This window comes from Stegostoma tigrinum, chromosome 1 (assembly GCF_030684315.1).
Source record: "Stegostoma tigrinum isolate sSteTig4 chromosome 1, sSteTig4.hap1, whole genome shotgun sequence".
NCBI classification, from domain to species: domain Eukaryota; kingdom Metazoa; phylum Chordata; class Chondrichthyes; order Orectolobiformes; family Stegostomatidae; genus Stegostoma; species Stegostoma tigrinum.
The window spans coordinates 53,788,592-53,805,354 of record NC_081354.1 but is presented as its reverse complement, the minus strand read 5'-3'; the positions used below and the strand labels follow the sequence as shown (position 1 = coordinate 53,805,354).

General features: G+C 39.5%; 1 protein-coding gene across 9 annotated transcripts in view; it reads left to right on the top strand.

Annotated features, from left to right (window-relative positions):
* The window catches only part of dchs2 (dachsous cadherin-related 2), a 129,027-nt gene that overhangs the window by 92,537 nt on the left and 19,727 nt on the right, over window positions 1–16,763 (top strand). For all 9 annotated transcript variants that reach the window (XM_048533831.2, XM_048533797.2, XM_048533839.2 and 6 more), the window contains 2 exons: window positions 8,286–8,497; window positions 11,565–11,716. In XM_048533831.2, coding sequence (XP_048389788.2) covers window positions 8,286–8,497; window positions 11,565–11,716 — 364 coding nt within the window. The remainder of the gene's footprint in view (window positions 1–8,285; window positions 8,498–11,564; window positions 11,717–16,763) is intronic.

Sequence of the window (16,763 nt, the reverse complement as noted above, 5' to 3'; positions counted from 1 at the left end):
AATGGCTTTGTATAATTAGGTGTGGCTAACACTGCGCAGTAGTTAGCACAGCTTTCAGGCTGTCAAATGTCTGAAATTTTCTGGTTTTCTTCAGTAAGTAGAGCAACCACACTGCTAAAATTTGGTGTGAGCTTCCAAAATAAAACCCACTCAAACCCAGGAAATGTGGTACTGCCCTTGTCATTGATGGTATGGGAAACTTTCTAATTACTTTTGTTTTCACATTCCGTGGAGTCATCTTTCCATGCCCAATAACTTGGCTTAGGAATATAACTTGGGCTATCACAAACTCAGTCTTAGCCAGGATGATCACCAAGCCTGCCTTCTGAAACAGATCAAACAATTCCAAAAGATGCCGTAAACATTCCTTCCATGTGTGACTAAAAATCACCAGGTCTTCAATCTACACCACACAATTGGGTAATCCTGAAATGACTTCATTTGTCTTTGAAATATAGCTGGCACATTTTTCATACGAAGTGGCATGATTTTAAACTGGTATAATCTATTTCATGTCATGAAAGCCAAAATGGTCTTTGCTCTTTCGGATAAAGGTAGCTGCCAGCATCCTGTTCTCAATACAGTCCTCCAAACGTGGAGTAGGATATGAATCAGACTTTGTAACTGCATTGACTTTAGGATAGTCCACACATGATCATTGGGTATCATCTAGTTTTGGCACCATTACTATGGGTGAGCTCGAGACACTGCAGGTCATTTTGAGTATGTTGTCTTTGAGCATGTGATCAATCTCTTTTTGAACCTGTGCCATCTTTAGAGGATTAATTCAATAAGGATCTTGCTTAATTGGAGCAGCATTTCATTTTTCTACTTCATGCGTAATGAGATTTGTACTTCCCAACTTATTCCCACATATCCCTAAGCGATTGAAATAACTATTTCAAGTCATTTTGATTTTCCTCTCGAAGGTAAGTCAATTACTTATTTAATTTTTGAGAACTTCCTCATTGTCCAATTTAATTTGAGGAATATCCAATACAATTTGAGGAATGTTCAATTCATAATCCTGTGAACTTGGTTCGTTACTCTGTGTTGTAACCAGTAACACGTTCTCCTTTTGCTTTCCTTCCCTATCAGAATACCTTTTGAGCATATGCACATGACACACACGGTGAAATTTCTTTCTATCTGGCATTCTTATTGAAAAATTCACCTCACTCAATCTCCTTTTGATTTGATAAGGTCCACTAAACCTTGATTTAAAGATTCACCTATCACCGGAAGTAACACTAACAATTTATCACCACTAGCAAAATTGTGAATTTTTGATTTCATGTCTGCTTCCTGATTCATGACATGTTGTGCTACTTTTAGATGCTGTCTAACTAATTCACTCGCTTTATTTAATCTTGCCCTAAAATTCAACATATGGCCCAAATGTGTGATCTCTGAACTCTGATTCACCAATTTCTCCCTAATTAACTTCAGTGGTCCTCTCGCCTCATGCCCAAAAACTAATTCAAATGGACTGAATTTGGGGGATTCGTTTGATGCATCCCTAATTGCAAAAATAAAAGAACAAATGGAAATCCTCTATCCCAATCTTCTGGATAATCTTGAATGTAATCCCTCAACATGATCTTTTAAGTTTGATGCCTTTGTTCTAATGCTTCCTGGATGTTTTGCAGTAGATTTGAATTGTTTTATTCCTAAACTATTGTTAACTTCCCCGAATAATTTAGATGTAAAATTTGACCCTTGATCTTCTGCTTTCCTCAATTTTTAATCCCTCAAAGATTGAAATTGATATCAGAAGCCAAACATTGATTTATGAGCCAACTCATAATCATTGGCCATGTTAGCTGCTAATCTTGTAGTGTTAACTCTCTGCTCTCCACATGAGTACTCACTACTTCAGGAAGTGAAGTTTTGAACTCCTCCAAAATAATTGTATTTCCAAGAGCGTCATATGTTTGATCTATCTTCAATGTCCTTTTAAGGCAAATTTCCTCAGTAGTTGCCAGCTTCTGAAGTTCAAATTCTCTCTTTATCTCCCTTTCTTATCTCCCTTCCTTTTTTCTCTGCTTTAAATTGTAATTCAGACTGTTACATTTCCTTTTCATATTCAAGCTGCTTCATTTGCAATTGAATTTTAGCTATTTCCAAAGATTGCAATGGCATTTCTGGCAATTTTAAATGTCAAGCTATTGCTGCAATTATTTCCCCATTTTGCACATACAAAGGCAAACCCATTACCAACCTCAATAGCTTTGCCTCGCGTCACTCTTTTTACAACTCCTGAAGTCATTTCTTCCACTCCTGGTGACCAAAAGAGCCATTCTGCACAAGGCACACCTATTTAAAACAACCAAATTCAACACCTGAAACAAAAGATACTAATACCTACAGTCGCCGCCTTTGCCTCCAACAATCCTGAACCTAATTTGGAATTATAGATTTTGATCCTGACAAGAGAGCCCAATTTCTTATGGACCAGATCAGATCCGCTCAAAATATTTTAAGAAGCTAGGCTAGACCCTAACATTTTCTTATTTTAAAGGTAAATGTGAAGTGCCCTGTACCGGATGCAATGCAACTGGTCAAACTACTTGTCGTTAAGCAAAACACAATTTATTTAAACACTATAGTTTAAATACAAACAAAAGAAAGAGAAATTTAGAATGACTTAACTATTGGAAAACTTAACCATATAATAGATACAGTACATATTACAATTTCACTGTTCCAATATAGTAACACCCCATAAACACACCTCTTGTCAAAAAGGCAAGTTTGGACGCAGATTCTCACATACATTCTCCAGTCCAGGAGGAAAAAAGGTCAAGAGAAGCTTCCAACTGATTTGACATGACAAAGGCTCCTGCTTGAAACTAAACCTGGAAACAAAAAGAAAACTAAAAGGCTTTGTCTGTGAGAGCCTTTCACAACCAAGCTGTTTCTATTGTTCCAACTCTGCCAAATGTATTTATAATCAGTAATATGTGGCTCCATATCATTACCACAAGGTTGCTTCAGGCTCCTGAAACCTTTGTGCAACACCTGTCACCAAGCTTTCTTTCTTTATTAGAACATAGAACATTACAGCGCAGTACAGGCCCTTCGGCCCTCGATGTTGCGCTGACCTGTGAAACCAATCTAAAACCCATCTAACCTACACTATTCCATTATCATCCATATGTTTATCCAATGACCATTTAAATGCCCTTAAAGTTGGCGAGTCTACTACTGATGCAAGCAGGGCATTCCACGCCCTTACTACTCTCTGAGTAAAGATTGCAAATATTAGGATGATTAGTGGCCAAAAAAGGAAATTTGTACATAGAAGAATGAGAATCTGTTTTTAACCTATGAGGCAGATGCTGCTTAGATCACAGTGAACAAGGAGGAAAATTAGCAGCTAGAAAGGTTTAAAATTGATATGAAGGAGTACTGGATAAACTGTTAGTACTTAAAGTTGTAAGGCATCGTGACTGGAATGTCTAAATGTAAAAATGTAGAAGACAGGAGCAGAAGTTGGCCATTCGACCCTTTGAGCCTGTTATGCCATTCATTATGATCATGGCTGATTATCAAACTCCATATTCGAACCCCACCCTTCCCCATATCCCTCTACTCCTTTTTCTGTAAGTCCAATATTTGCTTCCTCCTTGAAAACACATCATGTTTGGGTCTCAACCACTTTTCTGCGGTAATAAATTCCACATGCTCACCACTTTCTGGGTAAAATTGCTTCATCTAAGTCCTAAAAAGGTTTACTTCTTATCCTTAAATTGCGACCTCTGGTTATGGGCTCCTCCACCATAAGGAACATCTTTCCTGAATTTAATCTGTCTTGCCATTTTAGAATTTTATCGGTTTCTATGAGATTGCCCTCATTCTTCTAAACTCCAGTGAATACAATCCTAACCAATTAAATTTCTCCTCCTATGCCAATCCTGCCATCCCAGGAATCAATTTAGTAAGCCTTCACACCACTCCCTGTAAAGCAAGAACATCCGTCCTCAGATAAGGAGATCAAAACTACGCACAGTGTTCCAAGTGTCACCTCACCAATACAATGTATAACTGCAGTAGGACGTCCTTGTTCCTGTACTCAAATCCTTTCCCTATGAAGGCTAGCGTATAATTTGCTCTCTTTATTGCACTTGCATGCCTGCCTTCTGCAACTGGTACACAAGACCATCCAGGTTTCATTGAACATTCTCCTCTCTCAATTTACAGCCATTCAGATAAACATTTGCCTTCCTATTTGTGCTACCAAAGTAGATAACCTCCCAATTATCCACATTATACTGCATCTGCCATGCATTTGCCCAGTCAGCCTGCCCAAATTGCATCCTTCTTACAGTTCCACCTTGCACCCAGCTTTGTATTATTTTCAAATTTTGAGATATTACATTTAGTTTCCTCGCCTAAATCACTAAATGTATTGTGAATAACTGTGTTCCTGGTGCTGATCCCTATGGCACCCAACTGCCTGTCATTCTAAAAAGACTTATTTGTTGCTACTCCTTTTGTTCTGTCTGCTAACCAATCATCTGTCCATCTAAATATACTACCCCCAATCCCATGCACTTTAATTTTACACATTAGTTCTTATGTGGGACTTTGTCAAAGCCTTCAGAAAATCCAAATAAACCACATCACTGACTCTCCCTGTTTCACTCTACTAGAAACACAGAATCCCTACAGTGCGGAAGCAGGCCCTTCAACCCAATAAGTCCACGCCAAACTTCAGAACATTCCACCCAGAACCATCCCCTTGTAACTCACCAAATCTACACCTCCCTGAACACTACGGGCAGTTTAACATGGCCAATCCACCTAACCTGCACATGTTCGGACTGTGGGAGGAAACCAGAGCAAACACACACAGACACAGGGAGAATGTGCAGACTCCGCACAGACAGTCGCCTGAGGCTAGAATCAAACCCGGGTCTCTGGCACTGTGAGGCAGCAGTGCTAACCACTGTGCAGCCCCAGTTACATCCTTTAAGAACACCAGTAGATTCGTCAAGCATGATTGCCCTTCTGTAAACCCACCTTGGCCCTCTTTTGCTGACTACTAACCTATTCCAAATCCTCAGAGCTATTGTTTATTTTTGCCAATTTGTATGCCTCTTTTTTGCATCTAATATTATCTCTAACTTCTCTTATAAGCCATGGCTTGGCCATTGGTCTGTTTACACTCTTGCACCAGACAAGAGTGAACAATTTTTGTAGCTCCCCATTCACTCTTTAATGTTTGCCATTACCTATGCACTGTCATTCCTTTCAATAATATTTCCCAATCCATCATAGCCAACTCACACCTCATGCCATGGGAGTTTCCCTCATTAAGATTCTGGAGCCTCATCTCAGAATCAACTGCATGACTCTCCACCTAGATGAAGAATATTATCTAGCAGAAATTCACTAAGGATCCTTAGACATTACCTTCCAAACCCATGACCACTTTCATCTAGAAGGACAAAAGCAGCAGATACTACCTGCAAGTTCCCCTCCAAGCCATTAACCATCCCGAACTGGGATTCACACCCCTTGCTGTCACTGGATAGAATCCTGGAATTCCCTCCCTAAGGCCATTGTGGGTCTACCTACAGCACGTGAACTGCAGCCCTTGAGGGCAGCTTCTCACCATATCTTTAAGGACAGCTAGGGACGAGCAGTATAAATGCTGGTCAGCCAGTGATGCCCATGCCTCACAGTAATTGAAAAAACATAGTTAGGGTCTGGAATGCATTGCCATTGTGTTAGCTGCAGATTCAATTGAGGCAATCAAGAAGGCATTGGATTATTATTGAAACAGAAACAATGTGCAGATTATGTGAAAAGGGTAGGAGTTTGGTACTAAGTCAAAATACTCAGTGAGTGCAGACACAGTGGACTGAATGGCTTCTTTCTGTTATCAAACCTTTGAATGGACCTCTTTAATGTTAATGTTGATTTCTCTGTGCATCTTCTCGGCAGCTGTAACATTGCATCCTGCACTCTGTTCTGTTACCCTAATTCACTTGCATAGTACAATCTGCCTGTAAAACAGATCAGACAGCACTTTTCACTATACCTTGGTACACGTAATAGTAATAAATCAAATCAAATCATACAAATCTATGAATAACATTTATGTACATATCAAATGAGTTACCTAGATTACTTCTTTTTAGAACATTTGCTATACTTTTTGTACTTATCTCTCCCATCCCTCCACAAGGCTTTGATGTGATTCATCTTTTTCAGTAGATGGGCTAGGAAAGACTATGGCAATCTTGCAGTTTCTCTGCTGGCTTCCTTTGGGTCATTTCATCTGACTAAATAAACTGGGGTTGAAGGAATCACAGGAGTATTTGAGAATTTCAAACTGGCTCGACATTATCAGCTCCATTACTAATGTTGGAAAATTGTTGTTCCAGTGGGAAGAAATAAAATAGTTTGTGCATTGTTACTGTTCATGTGAAGTTTCTTCCCTCACAGCTTTGATGATTTCTTCAAGTTTCTGTTCCATTGTCTGAATGTGCATATATTTGCGAAGAATATATTTGTTGCTTAGTCTGTTCTTCAGGCTGTAGCACATTGTCGAGCAGTCACCTTTTTGCCACAATATGTTGTTTGTCTTCATTGCTGAGGGGCTTTGGAACCACACATGCATCAAGATACTGTAGTATTAAATTGCTTAGGATTTAAGCATTTGCTTAGGGTAGTGTTATCATTTCTGGTTTATTGCTAAATCAAGAGATTTGACTGTTCTGGTCAGCTGGTTTATTGTGTTTTAAATAGTCAACACACCAGAAAATGCTGCTTTATTTGAACTTTTGCTCCCTATCTCTTGAGCAGTTGTCTAGATTCTGTATCTATTGCTGTTTGGACTAGCCATTCTAGAGTTACATCCTCTTTACACTGAAAGCATCTTGTAACTGATTTATCCAAGAGGCTATTGAAAATTCTATTTCAAATGAGCTCTTGTTGTAAGACTTCATAGTTGCATTGTTCAGATAATTGATATCGGTTATGAAGGAAACTATCTACAGCATCTCTGGGAAGTTGATATCCACTCTTGAGAGTGATCTCATCAGTGTCCCACTTATTGTTGAAGTACTGTTCAAAATCTGTTAGAGATTGTCACATGTAAGTGTTTCTTATTAATATTGTCTATGTATTACATAATCTGATGTTCTTTCCATTGTCGTACAGACATACAACTTGAAGCGATTGATTGTTTTCTTGATTTGGGAGAATATTATTTGAGCTTCGATCTCCCTGTTCGACACTCATTTTGTTGTATTGTGGTATTCTTAGTTGATTACAGTTGTTGTTAAATCTCTGTTGCTGTAAAGATGATTGTTTTCTTATCTTTTTGTCCTGTGGTTTGATGCCACAGCAAGAGTTTGGGTTCTTTGCAGACTTCTTGAGTCAAAAATTGTCTGCAGGCTTAGACTTCAAAGTAACACTATTTCTTATACATTACTACTAAATACTGCTATACATGGTAACAATTGATATACCATGCTCTGACTCCTAGTTTAGTCTTTATCAAACTTAACTATCTTCGTTGCGTGTTCATGCCCAGGTCGGAGTCTGGTTTAGTAGACTTTTTTCCAGAGTGTTCTATCTCCACCCATTCTGCGGTTTTATTCTGAGTAATATGTGACATTGCCACAGACTTACTTCATTGTCTTGAAACCCTTATATGACAGCTACAACAAAAAAAAGCAGTTTATTTTAAAATTTTCTTTGGAGTAGGTATCCTTCAGCTTTTCAGCATTTTCTGGAACTGGTGACAGCCTGTGATTAGATTAGAGTCTTTCTCAATATTCTTCCTCCCCTCCCAATCTGAGATTAATGTAAGGGTGGTAATAAGCAATGGAACTTGACTGAAATGTATCCTTTTCAGATCGGCAAGGTTTTTCTGGCACATAATGAAAGTGAGCACTAAAGCTCCATTTCAAATGCACCACCGCTTCTTGTTTAAATTGCACACTGTTTGATGCTTTAGGTTGTGTGTGTGAAACTTGGTAAATTGCTACCCCAGATTTTCCACACCAGTTGTTAACTTGACTTTAACTTCACTGCCATACTTATCTGAAATCACAATCCCTATCAGCTGTAAAAGAAACATTAGGAGATGTAGTTTATCCAGAAATTCTAAAACAGTGTTCAGACCACAGGATTTCGTAGTAACTAAAAGTTAAGATAAAGTAATGTCCTTGAGACCGAAAGGAGAATACCTTACTGTGGTAATTGGTCATGAATAAAAATTATTTAATATACTTCAATGTGCTGTAACGCTTTATTTCTGTTTTCAGGTGACATTGTGGTGAAAGATTCCAAGATTCTGGATTATGAAGTCAGAACCAAGATGCATTTGTTGTTGTTGGCAGAAAGTAACCATCAAACAGCATATAGCCAGTTAACTATTATAATTGAAGATGTAAATGATAACCAACCATATTTTCAACAAAATTATTATAAGACATCGATATGGGAGGGCCAAACACGTAGTACATACGTCTCGCAGGTAAGGGTTGTCTCAAAACTGCATATGATCAGAGATACATAATGGAGCAGAGGAATGAGTGCGTTACTTTTCACAAACTTTTAATTAAGTTGACATTTGAAATACTAAACAGCAGGTCAATTTGAACAATCCTTCAAGTTATGTTCAAACCTTACAAAGGTGACTTGATTAGTGACTGCAGAAGTTAGCCCAAATGTACAGTTAAATCAGAAGTAGAAGTGAAAAAGAATGGAAAATTTGTATGAGTCTAAGAAATCCTTTAAGGACACAACTGCATATACACTCAATTGATGCTACAATAGAGGTCTGGGCCCTGCATCTTCATGATGATTTTTGCAATCTCCTAATTTACAACCAGTGCAATTCAGAAACCAGCCTCCATTACCATCACCCTATCCTGGAAAAGAAAGTGCTGTGAATCACTGCATTGCAATTTTGCACCAAATTCTCTGAAGGTTTTGCTAATCTCTTGCTATAGTTCCTGCAGGAACTTAGAGGAGGCTCAACAGAAAATCAGAACCCTGAATTCTTGCATTGTTAGCGATGAAACAGGAAATTACAATTCAAAGACCTTAAAATATTACAATTCAGAGACTTGAGATATAACTCATATTATTGACCGCACCCAATGTATTTTTTCCACTTTAGAGAGAGAGAGCTTCATCAATGGTGGGATTTGGGTGGGTTTTGTAAAATTTGGCCAATATGCATTTTCTGGCCATTCTACACATCTCTCAATTTTCATTTTCATTAATTTCACTGAAAATGAGACAGGTGCATAACATATGCCTATCCAAACTGTTGCTTTAAATTTCAAAATTGTAGAATGAAGTCAGTGAAGGATAATTTCAAGGACCAGTAGCAAGTAGTTCATGCAAAAAGTGATCAGTACAGGCAGTACTTCCGGAAAAAGGAAGGAGGGTAAAACACTAAAATTATTTTTAAAAACTGCAAGTTGGGGATCTCCAGCCTTCCTTTCCTCTCCGGATTCTTTAATGTATATGGTCTCCGAACTTCTTGCCCATCTTTGATACAAACATACAAATTAGGAGCAGGAGCAGGTCATTCAATCCTTTGAGCCTTCTCATCCAATACCTGATATTGTTCACCGACTGGCTTAATTCAAATCTATCTCTACCCGAAAAATATTTCCACTACAAGACTGATAAGTCTCAGAGACAAAAAAAAAACAAGGCTAATCTTGGTTTTAATGGGGAACCTATGATCCCAAGCTCCAGATGCTCCCATGGGAGAAGCATTTTCTCCATACCTATCATTTCAAGTCACAAGAGGACCTTATAAGATCCAATGCTTGAACCCAATTAAGAGGTTTTCCAGTGTCCCTGCTGCAATATTCTTATCAAAGTCATAAGTTGCATCCTGTCTGACTGTCACAAAGGCTAACTGTTTTTCCTTGCCCTTCTTCACTTGACTGATCACACCATGTTCTCCAGTGCATCATCTCCATTGCCTAACTGGGTAGGACTGCAACTGCCTGATTCCATTCTTTACCTATTTGATTGTATCCACTGAATTGCCATCAATAATAACTCTTCCCATTCTGTGTGCTCCCCAAACTTGGCAATTCTTTGCACTCGCCTACTTCTTATCTACTTTAGTAGTATAATCTGAAAACTTATCAGTTTCCAAATATATGTTGACAATACACAGATTTTCCTCACTGCCACCTCTTTCGACCTTCCACTACCCTTAAATTATCCAACTGCTTGTCCAACATCATTACAGGGCAACAAAAAATTTCCTTTGATTAAATATTGCCTTTGATCCCTGCCATTGACATCATAACTTTCCTTCGCCATTGTCTGAGGTTGAATTATACCATTTGCAACCTCAGTGTCATCATGTTATTCCTAAATCAATTTTCAACTACAACCATGTGATTAGGACTAGAGATAACAAAGTGTGGAGCTGGATGAACACAGCAGGCCAAGCAGCATCTTAGGAGCACAAAAGCTGACATTTCGGGCCTAGACCCTTCATCAGACCTCCGTCTGGACCAACCTCACTGCAACTCTCCCACTGCAACTCTCTTGTATCCATCTTTGGTCCACCTCTTGCCTGTTTTAATCTCTGTGACATCACCTGACTCAATCTTTGCCTCAGCATTCCTGCTGCTGAAACACTCATTTATGCATTTATTACCTCTGGACTTGACAATGCTAATGAGCTCCTTGCCAACGTCACACTATACCCTCTCCAAACTTGAGATCATCCAAACTCTGCTGGCCAGTTGGTTCCTTCTAAGCTGCACAGCTGTGCAACCGCTTTGAAGCTCCCCACATGTCTGTTGGCAATGATCAGCGTGGCAATGCGTTAATTTCCTGTGCTGGACATCGCTGCTGTACATGCACCAGAGTTCTGCTGACTGCAAAAAGAACTAGAACAGATATTGTTGCCCATGTCCCAACTTGCACAAATTTCATTCACCTATCAACAGTGTGTTCACTGATCTATATTAGCTCCCAGTTAAGCAACATTTCAGTCTTAAAATTTCTCAGCCTTGTTTTCAAATTCTCTCTGGCTTTGCTGTTCCTCATCTCTGTAATCTCCTTCAGCCCTACAACCTCTGAACTATTTAAATTCTTTTAAATCCAGCCTCTTGAGGATCCTCGATTTTAATCATTCCCATCATTGGTGTCCATATCTTCAGCTGCCTGGGTTCTAAGCTTTGGAATTCCATCCTTAAATCTTGCCCTGTGCCTCTCTTTCGTCCAGAGGCAATCCTTCAAAACGCACCCCTTTGACTAAGTTTATCTATTGTAATATCTCTTAATGTGATATTTTGGTTTCTAATTTCTGTATGAAATGTTTGGGATGCCTTCATTGCTACTTAAATACAACTGGTTGTTGTTATCTTGAATTTATAGTGCATACTGGAACAGGAAATGCAAAACTTGTTTCAATGAATATATTTTCATTAACAAATGCAGAATGGGAAATACTTTGCAATGTTTAACCGATTTACTAATAGAAGTCGTAAGAAGTTGAGTCCAATAAATTAATAAAATATTTTAAAAAGTCCTGAATGGCTGTGTATTGTTGACAGGTTTTTGCATCTGATTCTGACCATGGGCTTAATGGCCAAATTGAATATTCTATAATATCTGGAAATGAAAACGAGGCTTTCGTTATTGATTTAACTCGAGGAATTATTACAACTAATGCTGTTTTAGATCGAGAAGTAATTTCCTCCTACAGGTTTGTGTCGTTTCCTTGTGCAATATCAGACTGCAGTTAAAATTGTTTTGTCATGCATGGTTAAATTTGTGCATCCCACATAATGTGAATAATCTTCACTGCTTGAATGGTAAATGGAAATGAAAATTAAATGGTTCTACACTGAATTGGTGATTGACTTCACCAGTTTACCACATGAGCAGTGAATTTGAAAAATTAGCCCTTGAATGTAAATATCGCCCAACCATATGTGATGTCAATAATCTCCATTATCACTTCAATTTTTAGTTGAGGCTTGTGCCAGTTCAACTGTGTTGATTTTCATAAATGTCACACAGGTAAGAAGAACTATTGTTATCAATTACATATAAATTCGAGTACAAAAACAGGGCATTCAGCCCCTCAAGTCAATGGCAATGTTCATACTCCACACAAGTCACCTCCCACCCTACTTCATCTACCCCATCAACATATCTTTATATCCTTTTTCCCTTATATGTGTATCTAGTTTCCCCTTACATGCATGTGTGCTAATTGATTCAACTCCTCCATGTTTTAACCACCCTCTAGGTAAATATGTTTCTGCTTAATTCTCTGTTGAATTTATTATTGATTATCTTATATTTATAGGCTTTTGTCTTGCTCTACCCTACTATATCATTTTCAGAATCTTGAAGACTTCTATCAGGTCTTACCCCAACTACTTAAAAGAAATGACCATCGATTTGTGCAATCTTACCAGATGAATATAAGCATTCAGTTCTGGTATCATTTATATTTCTGCTTCTTCTCCAGTGTTTCTCCATCCTTTTTGTAATATATAGCAACCTTCATGTTAAAACTACAGGCAAATGTGGTCTGATCAAGGTTCCAAACAATTTTAACATATCTTCTCTGCCTTTCCGTTTACTTTGAAAACGCTTTTTCCTCTTTCGCTATGGCCTTATTAACTTGTCACTTCTTAAAAATTTATCTTCGTGTACCCAGCCTCTCTTATGGGAGGTGATGGCCTAGTGGTATTATTGTTAGACTGTTTATCCAGAGATGTGGGTAATGCTGTGGGGATCAAGGTTCTGATCTCACCATGGCAGATGATTATATTTGAACTCAATAAAAAGCTGGAATTAAGAATCTAATGATGACCATGAAACTGTTGCTGATTGTCAGAAAAACCCATTTAGTTTACTAATGCTGTTTAGGGGAGGAAATCTGATGCCCTTACCTCGTCTGGTATACATGTTATTCCAGACCCACAACAATGTGATTGACGGTAATAAAATGTGCGGCTGGATGAACACAGCAGGCCAAGCAGCATCTCAGGAGCACAAAAGCTGACGTTTAGGGCCTAGACCCTTCATCAGCTCTCTGATGAAGGGTCTAGGCCCGAAACGTCAGCTTTTGTACTCCTGAGATGCTGCTTGGCCTGCTGTGTTCATCCAGCCGCACATTTTATTGTCTTGGATTCTCCAGCATCTGCAGTTCCCATTATCACTGATACAATGTGATTGACTCTTTCTTAACTGTTGTCTGGACAATAAATGCTAGCCTAGTCAGCAAAATTTCTACCACACTTAGACTCATTGGATTTTGACACTACCATCTGTGTCAGAATGGAGGAAAAGTGGCAGATGGGATCCAATTGCAGGATTCCTTTAATTCCTGTCATGTGGCTTTTTATTGTCTCCAGTTCCAGTGATTAAGTTCTTCATTTCATTTCTGCGATTTCATTTCTGTTCATTTCATTTCATTTCATTTCTGTTCCTAATCCTGTCTCAAATACTGGGTCTGGAAACTATGTGTCAATTTCTTTTTGATCCAGGATTAGTGTATAGAGAGATCCTACATGCACCAGTCTTGTGCTTCCCTTATTACAGAGTTTGGGCATTTTGGACCCCATCTAGGGAGACATGGTTCATAGCTCCTTACAAGAGCAGTGAACCTTGATGGAAGCTTGTTGTAGTGTCAGGAACTTTTCTACAGGTAAATATAAAAGATTTTGCTGACATCACTTGTTTGAAAGAAATGCTGTACATTCAGCAGTAAATGTTTGTCTCGCTGGAGAAACCGTAGTGCTTATGTTTTGAGGCATGCTGCTCCTTTTGCAATTATTACATCTCAGGAACAAGTTAGGGAACCTATCCATGTGGCTAATGATAGCCAACACCTGAGGATGAGAATTCAGTGAGCATAAAACAAGGGCCATGAAGCCACCAGGAACAGGGGGGCTATGTGTGCAAAACCTTGGGAGGAGCTCATTGCTAAGGTGAAGCAGAAACTGGTCTGTTGGGAGCACCGCTGTGTCTCTATTGTGGCTAAAAACCTGCTCATCAGGTGTGAGGCACCCTCCGTTATCGTAAGCGGCACAGGCTAACCCATTCCCTGGGACAGCATTTCTGCAGTCAGCTGAGTCATCTTGCACTTCATCTGGAGGTCTAAGATGGACCATGTCTGCAGGGATACCATGTATAAAACTCTGAATAAGGTGCGAAGAAGGTACCCAATGTTGCCCTCATCCAGCTGGCCAACTTTGTGTGCAGCTGCATCAAGCTGCACATAGACCCCCAGTGCACAAACATCAAGTGCCACTACACACAGGTTCTTCCTGCCCCGGTGTTACAAAGGATGGGTCTGGCCTTGTTGCCACGGAATGTTCCAAATAGTTGGACCATTCTGTATCACCTGTCCTTCATGGAGAAATTTGCAAAGAAAAATATCTTTGACCACAGGTCCATCAGGAAGTGGTCAGCATGTAGTATCCTTGAGACCCTGTGGAAAAAGAAGAAGGTAGATCCTGTCATGTGATTTTCTGAGCAGACTGTCAAAGTCATTTGGCAGAATGCCTCATCACCAGAACTTTCCAACAAGCACCAAGACATCGCTTGGCTGGTAATGAGAAGGGCAGATCCTTCATGTACACATGGTTGATCTGCTGCGCCACATACTGCCCTCGAAGTGGCTGCAGTCAGGGTTGAAACTGTCACACATCTCCTGCTGGAATGAGCCTTTGTGAAGGAAGCCTAGAGAAAGATGCAGTAGTTTTTGTTAACACTTATGCCAAGCAGCCCCATAATGTAGCCCATTTCACGGGACACACACCAAGACAAACATTGACTGTGCCTGGAGGACAATCAACTTGGTAAAAGATGCTCTTTGGTCTTCCAGAACAAGGAGTTGAACTCAACCAAGTGTTGCAGACTGGCACGTTGCAAGATCCAGGACTATGTGCTGAGTGACTCACTAAAGCTTGGGGCAGCTGCTGCCAAGGCTCAGAAGGGAAGGACCACTGTGTGAGTTCTTCCTGCTGAAGTTCATTGGGGGCCATTCAGTTGTTGGATCCTTGTAGTGCCTCAAATGCATGTAAATAAAGACTTGTAAATGGAAGAGGTCTCTTTGATTTGTTTATATAGAGTCAAAATGCAATGTTTGTTTGTTGCCTAGATACTTTACAGAACTAAACTGTGTTTGTGATTATGTATATATACAAAGATATTTTTATGAATAAAGTATATTTTTGAAATTTAAAATATCAAAATCTTCACTGAGTACCCTTAGCTGTGAGAACACCCTCTGGAGAGCTGGCATACATTCTTCCCTTTGTCTGCTCTGGCTAAAGATCATGTATGCCTGGTGACTCACCTCATTTTATTAGCCTCAAATTGAGAAAGTACCTATATATTAGTTGATCGTGGCCAGTGTCAGAGTGAGAGTGCTTCTTTATCATTGGTAAAGTATTGCTCACTCTCTTCCTCCTTGCTGTGGTCTGAGAGGTGGCAGTACTCAAGAATCTGAAAGCACAAAATCAGAAAGGAAAGATTGGGTTGAGAGGACGTTAGTGTATAAAGCAAGAGATCCATGGTCATACCATCTGCAGTTTGTATATTATGGCAGAAAGCAGGATGAGGCGCCAAATCATGCTGCTGTCCTCAAGTATCCCAGAGTTCAGAGAGAGTAACCGAGAATGTGCGGGATGCAAACAGGAAATATATCTGAGCGGATAGACCCGTCTGGCTGTGACCAGGTGTATCTACGCCATGCTCCATCTTCATGGGTGTGGAAGACATTGTGCAGCTTGGCAACTTACACTATTCCCATCAGGAATCTAGATATGGAGTCCAGTTTGCTGTCAGGCCTTGCAGATTGTCCATCCACGTCAATGATGCAGTTGATGTCTCTGGCCGGAACAAATGGGAGCTCCTACAGGACAGTCAGTCTTCACCACTGGGGCGTATACATTATTTAGTCTTAGTGAAGCATTTTTGCATGTAATGTCTGCTGCGATGAGGTACCCTCCCTCAGCACCTCCTTAACTTCAGAGATGGTGAAGTTACCTCCTCTCAGCAGAATACCCAGACCTGAGGAACAGCTGCTGTGTTCCTCCTGACCAAACAAAGGCCTGTGGGTCCAGAAGCTGAACATTTTCTTTAGCTGATGAGGTGCGGTATCCCACAGTCCTATGGAAACAAGACGTCTGCTTTGATGTTGACTATCCAAACAAACCAAAGGCACCTCTTACTTGAACATGACTATGTAAACATGTTTACATGCATTTGAGGCTCCAGAGGGATGCGATAAGTGAACAGACCTGCATTTAATTCAGAAGACAGTGAAGACCATGTTAGACAGTGGTCTTTCCCCGTGTACCTTGGCAACAACTGCCACAAGCTTTAGTGCATCCCTTAGCATAGTAGTCTTGTCTTGTCTCGTCATGTCTTATCTTATTTATTTCAAAAATATACCTTATTAAAAAACACCTTTTATCTCTAATGTTCTTTCATTTCAGTTTATCTCAAAGTGATTGTTTTACACTTTCAAGTAAATATTATTTAGGATTAATCCCTAAAGGTAGATCTTTACTGGTCATCCATCTCGCTGCTTCCCTTTGACATCACACTTACGTTTTAAAATTTCTCCTGTTTAACTTTAATCTGAAAGCAATTTATAATAGATATCCTAATGATCTGCTATTTTCAACCTGTGAACTTACAATTTTCCAGTGATGCCACTCTTTGTTTTGTACTGGGCTCCGATTCATCGTGTATAAAAGACCTTGTAAACTATGAACCAAAAA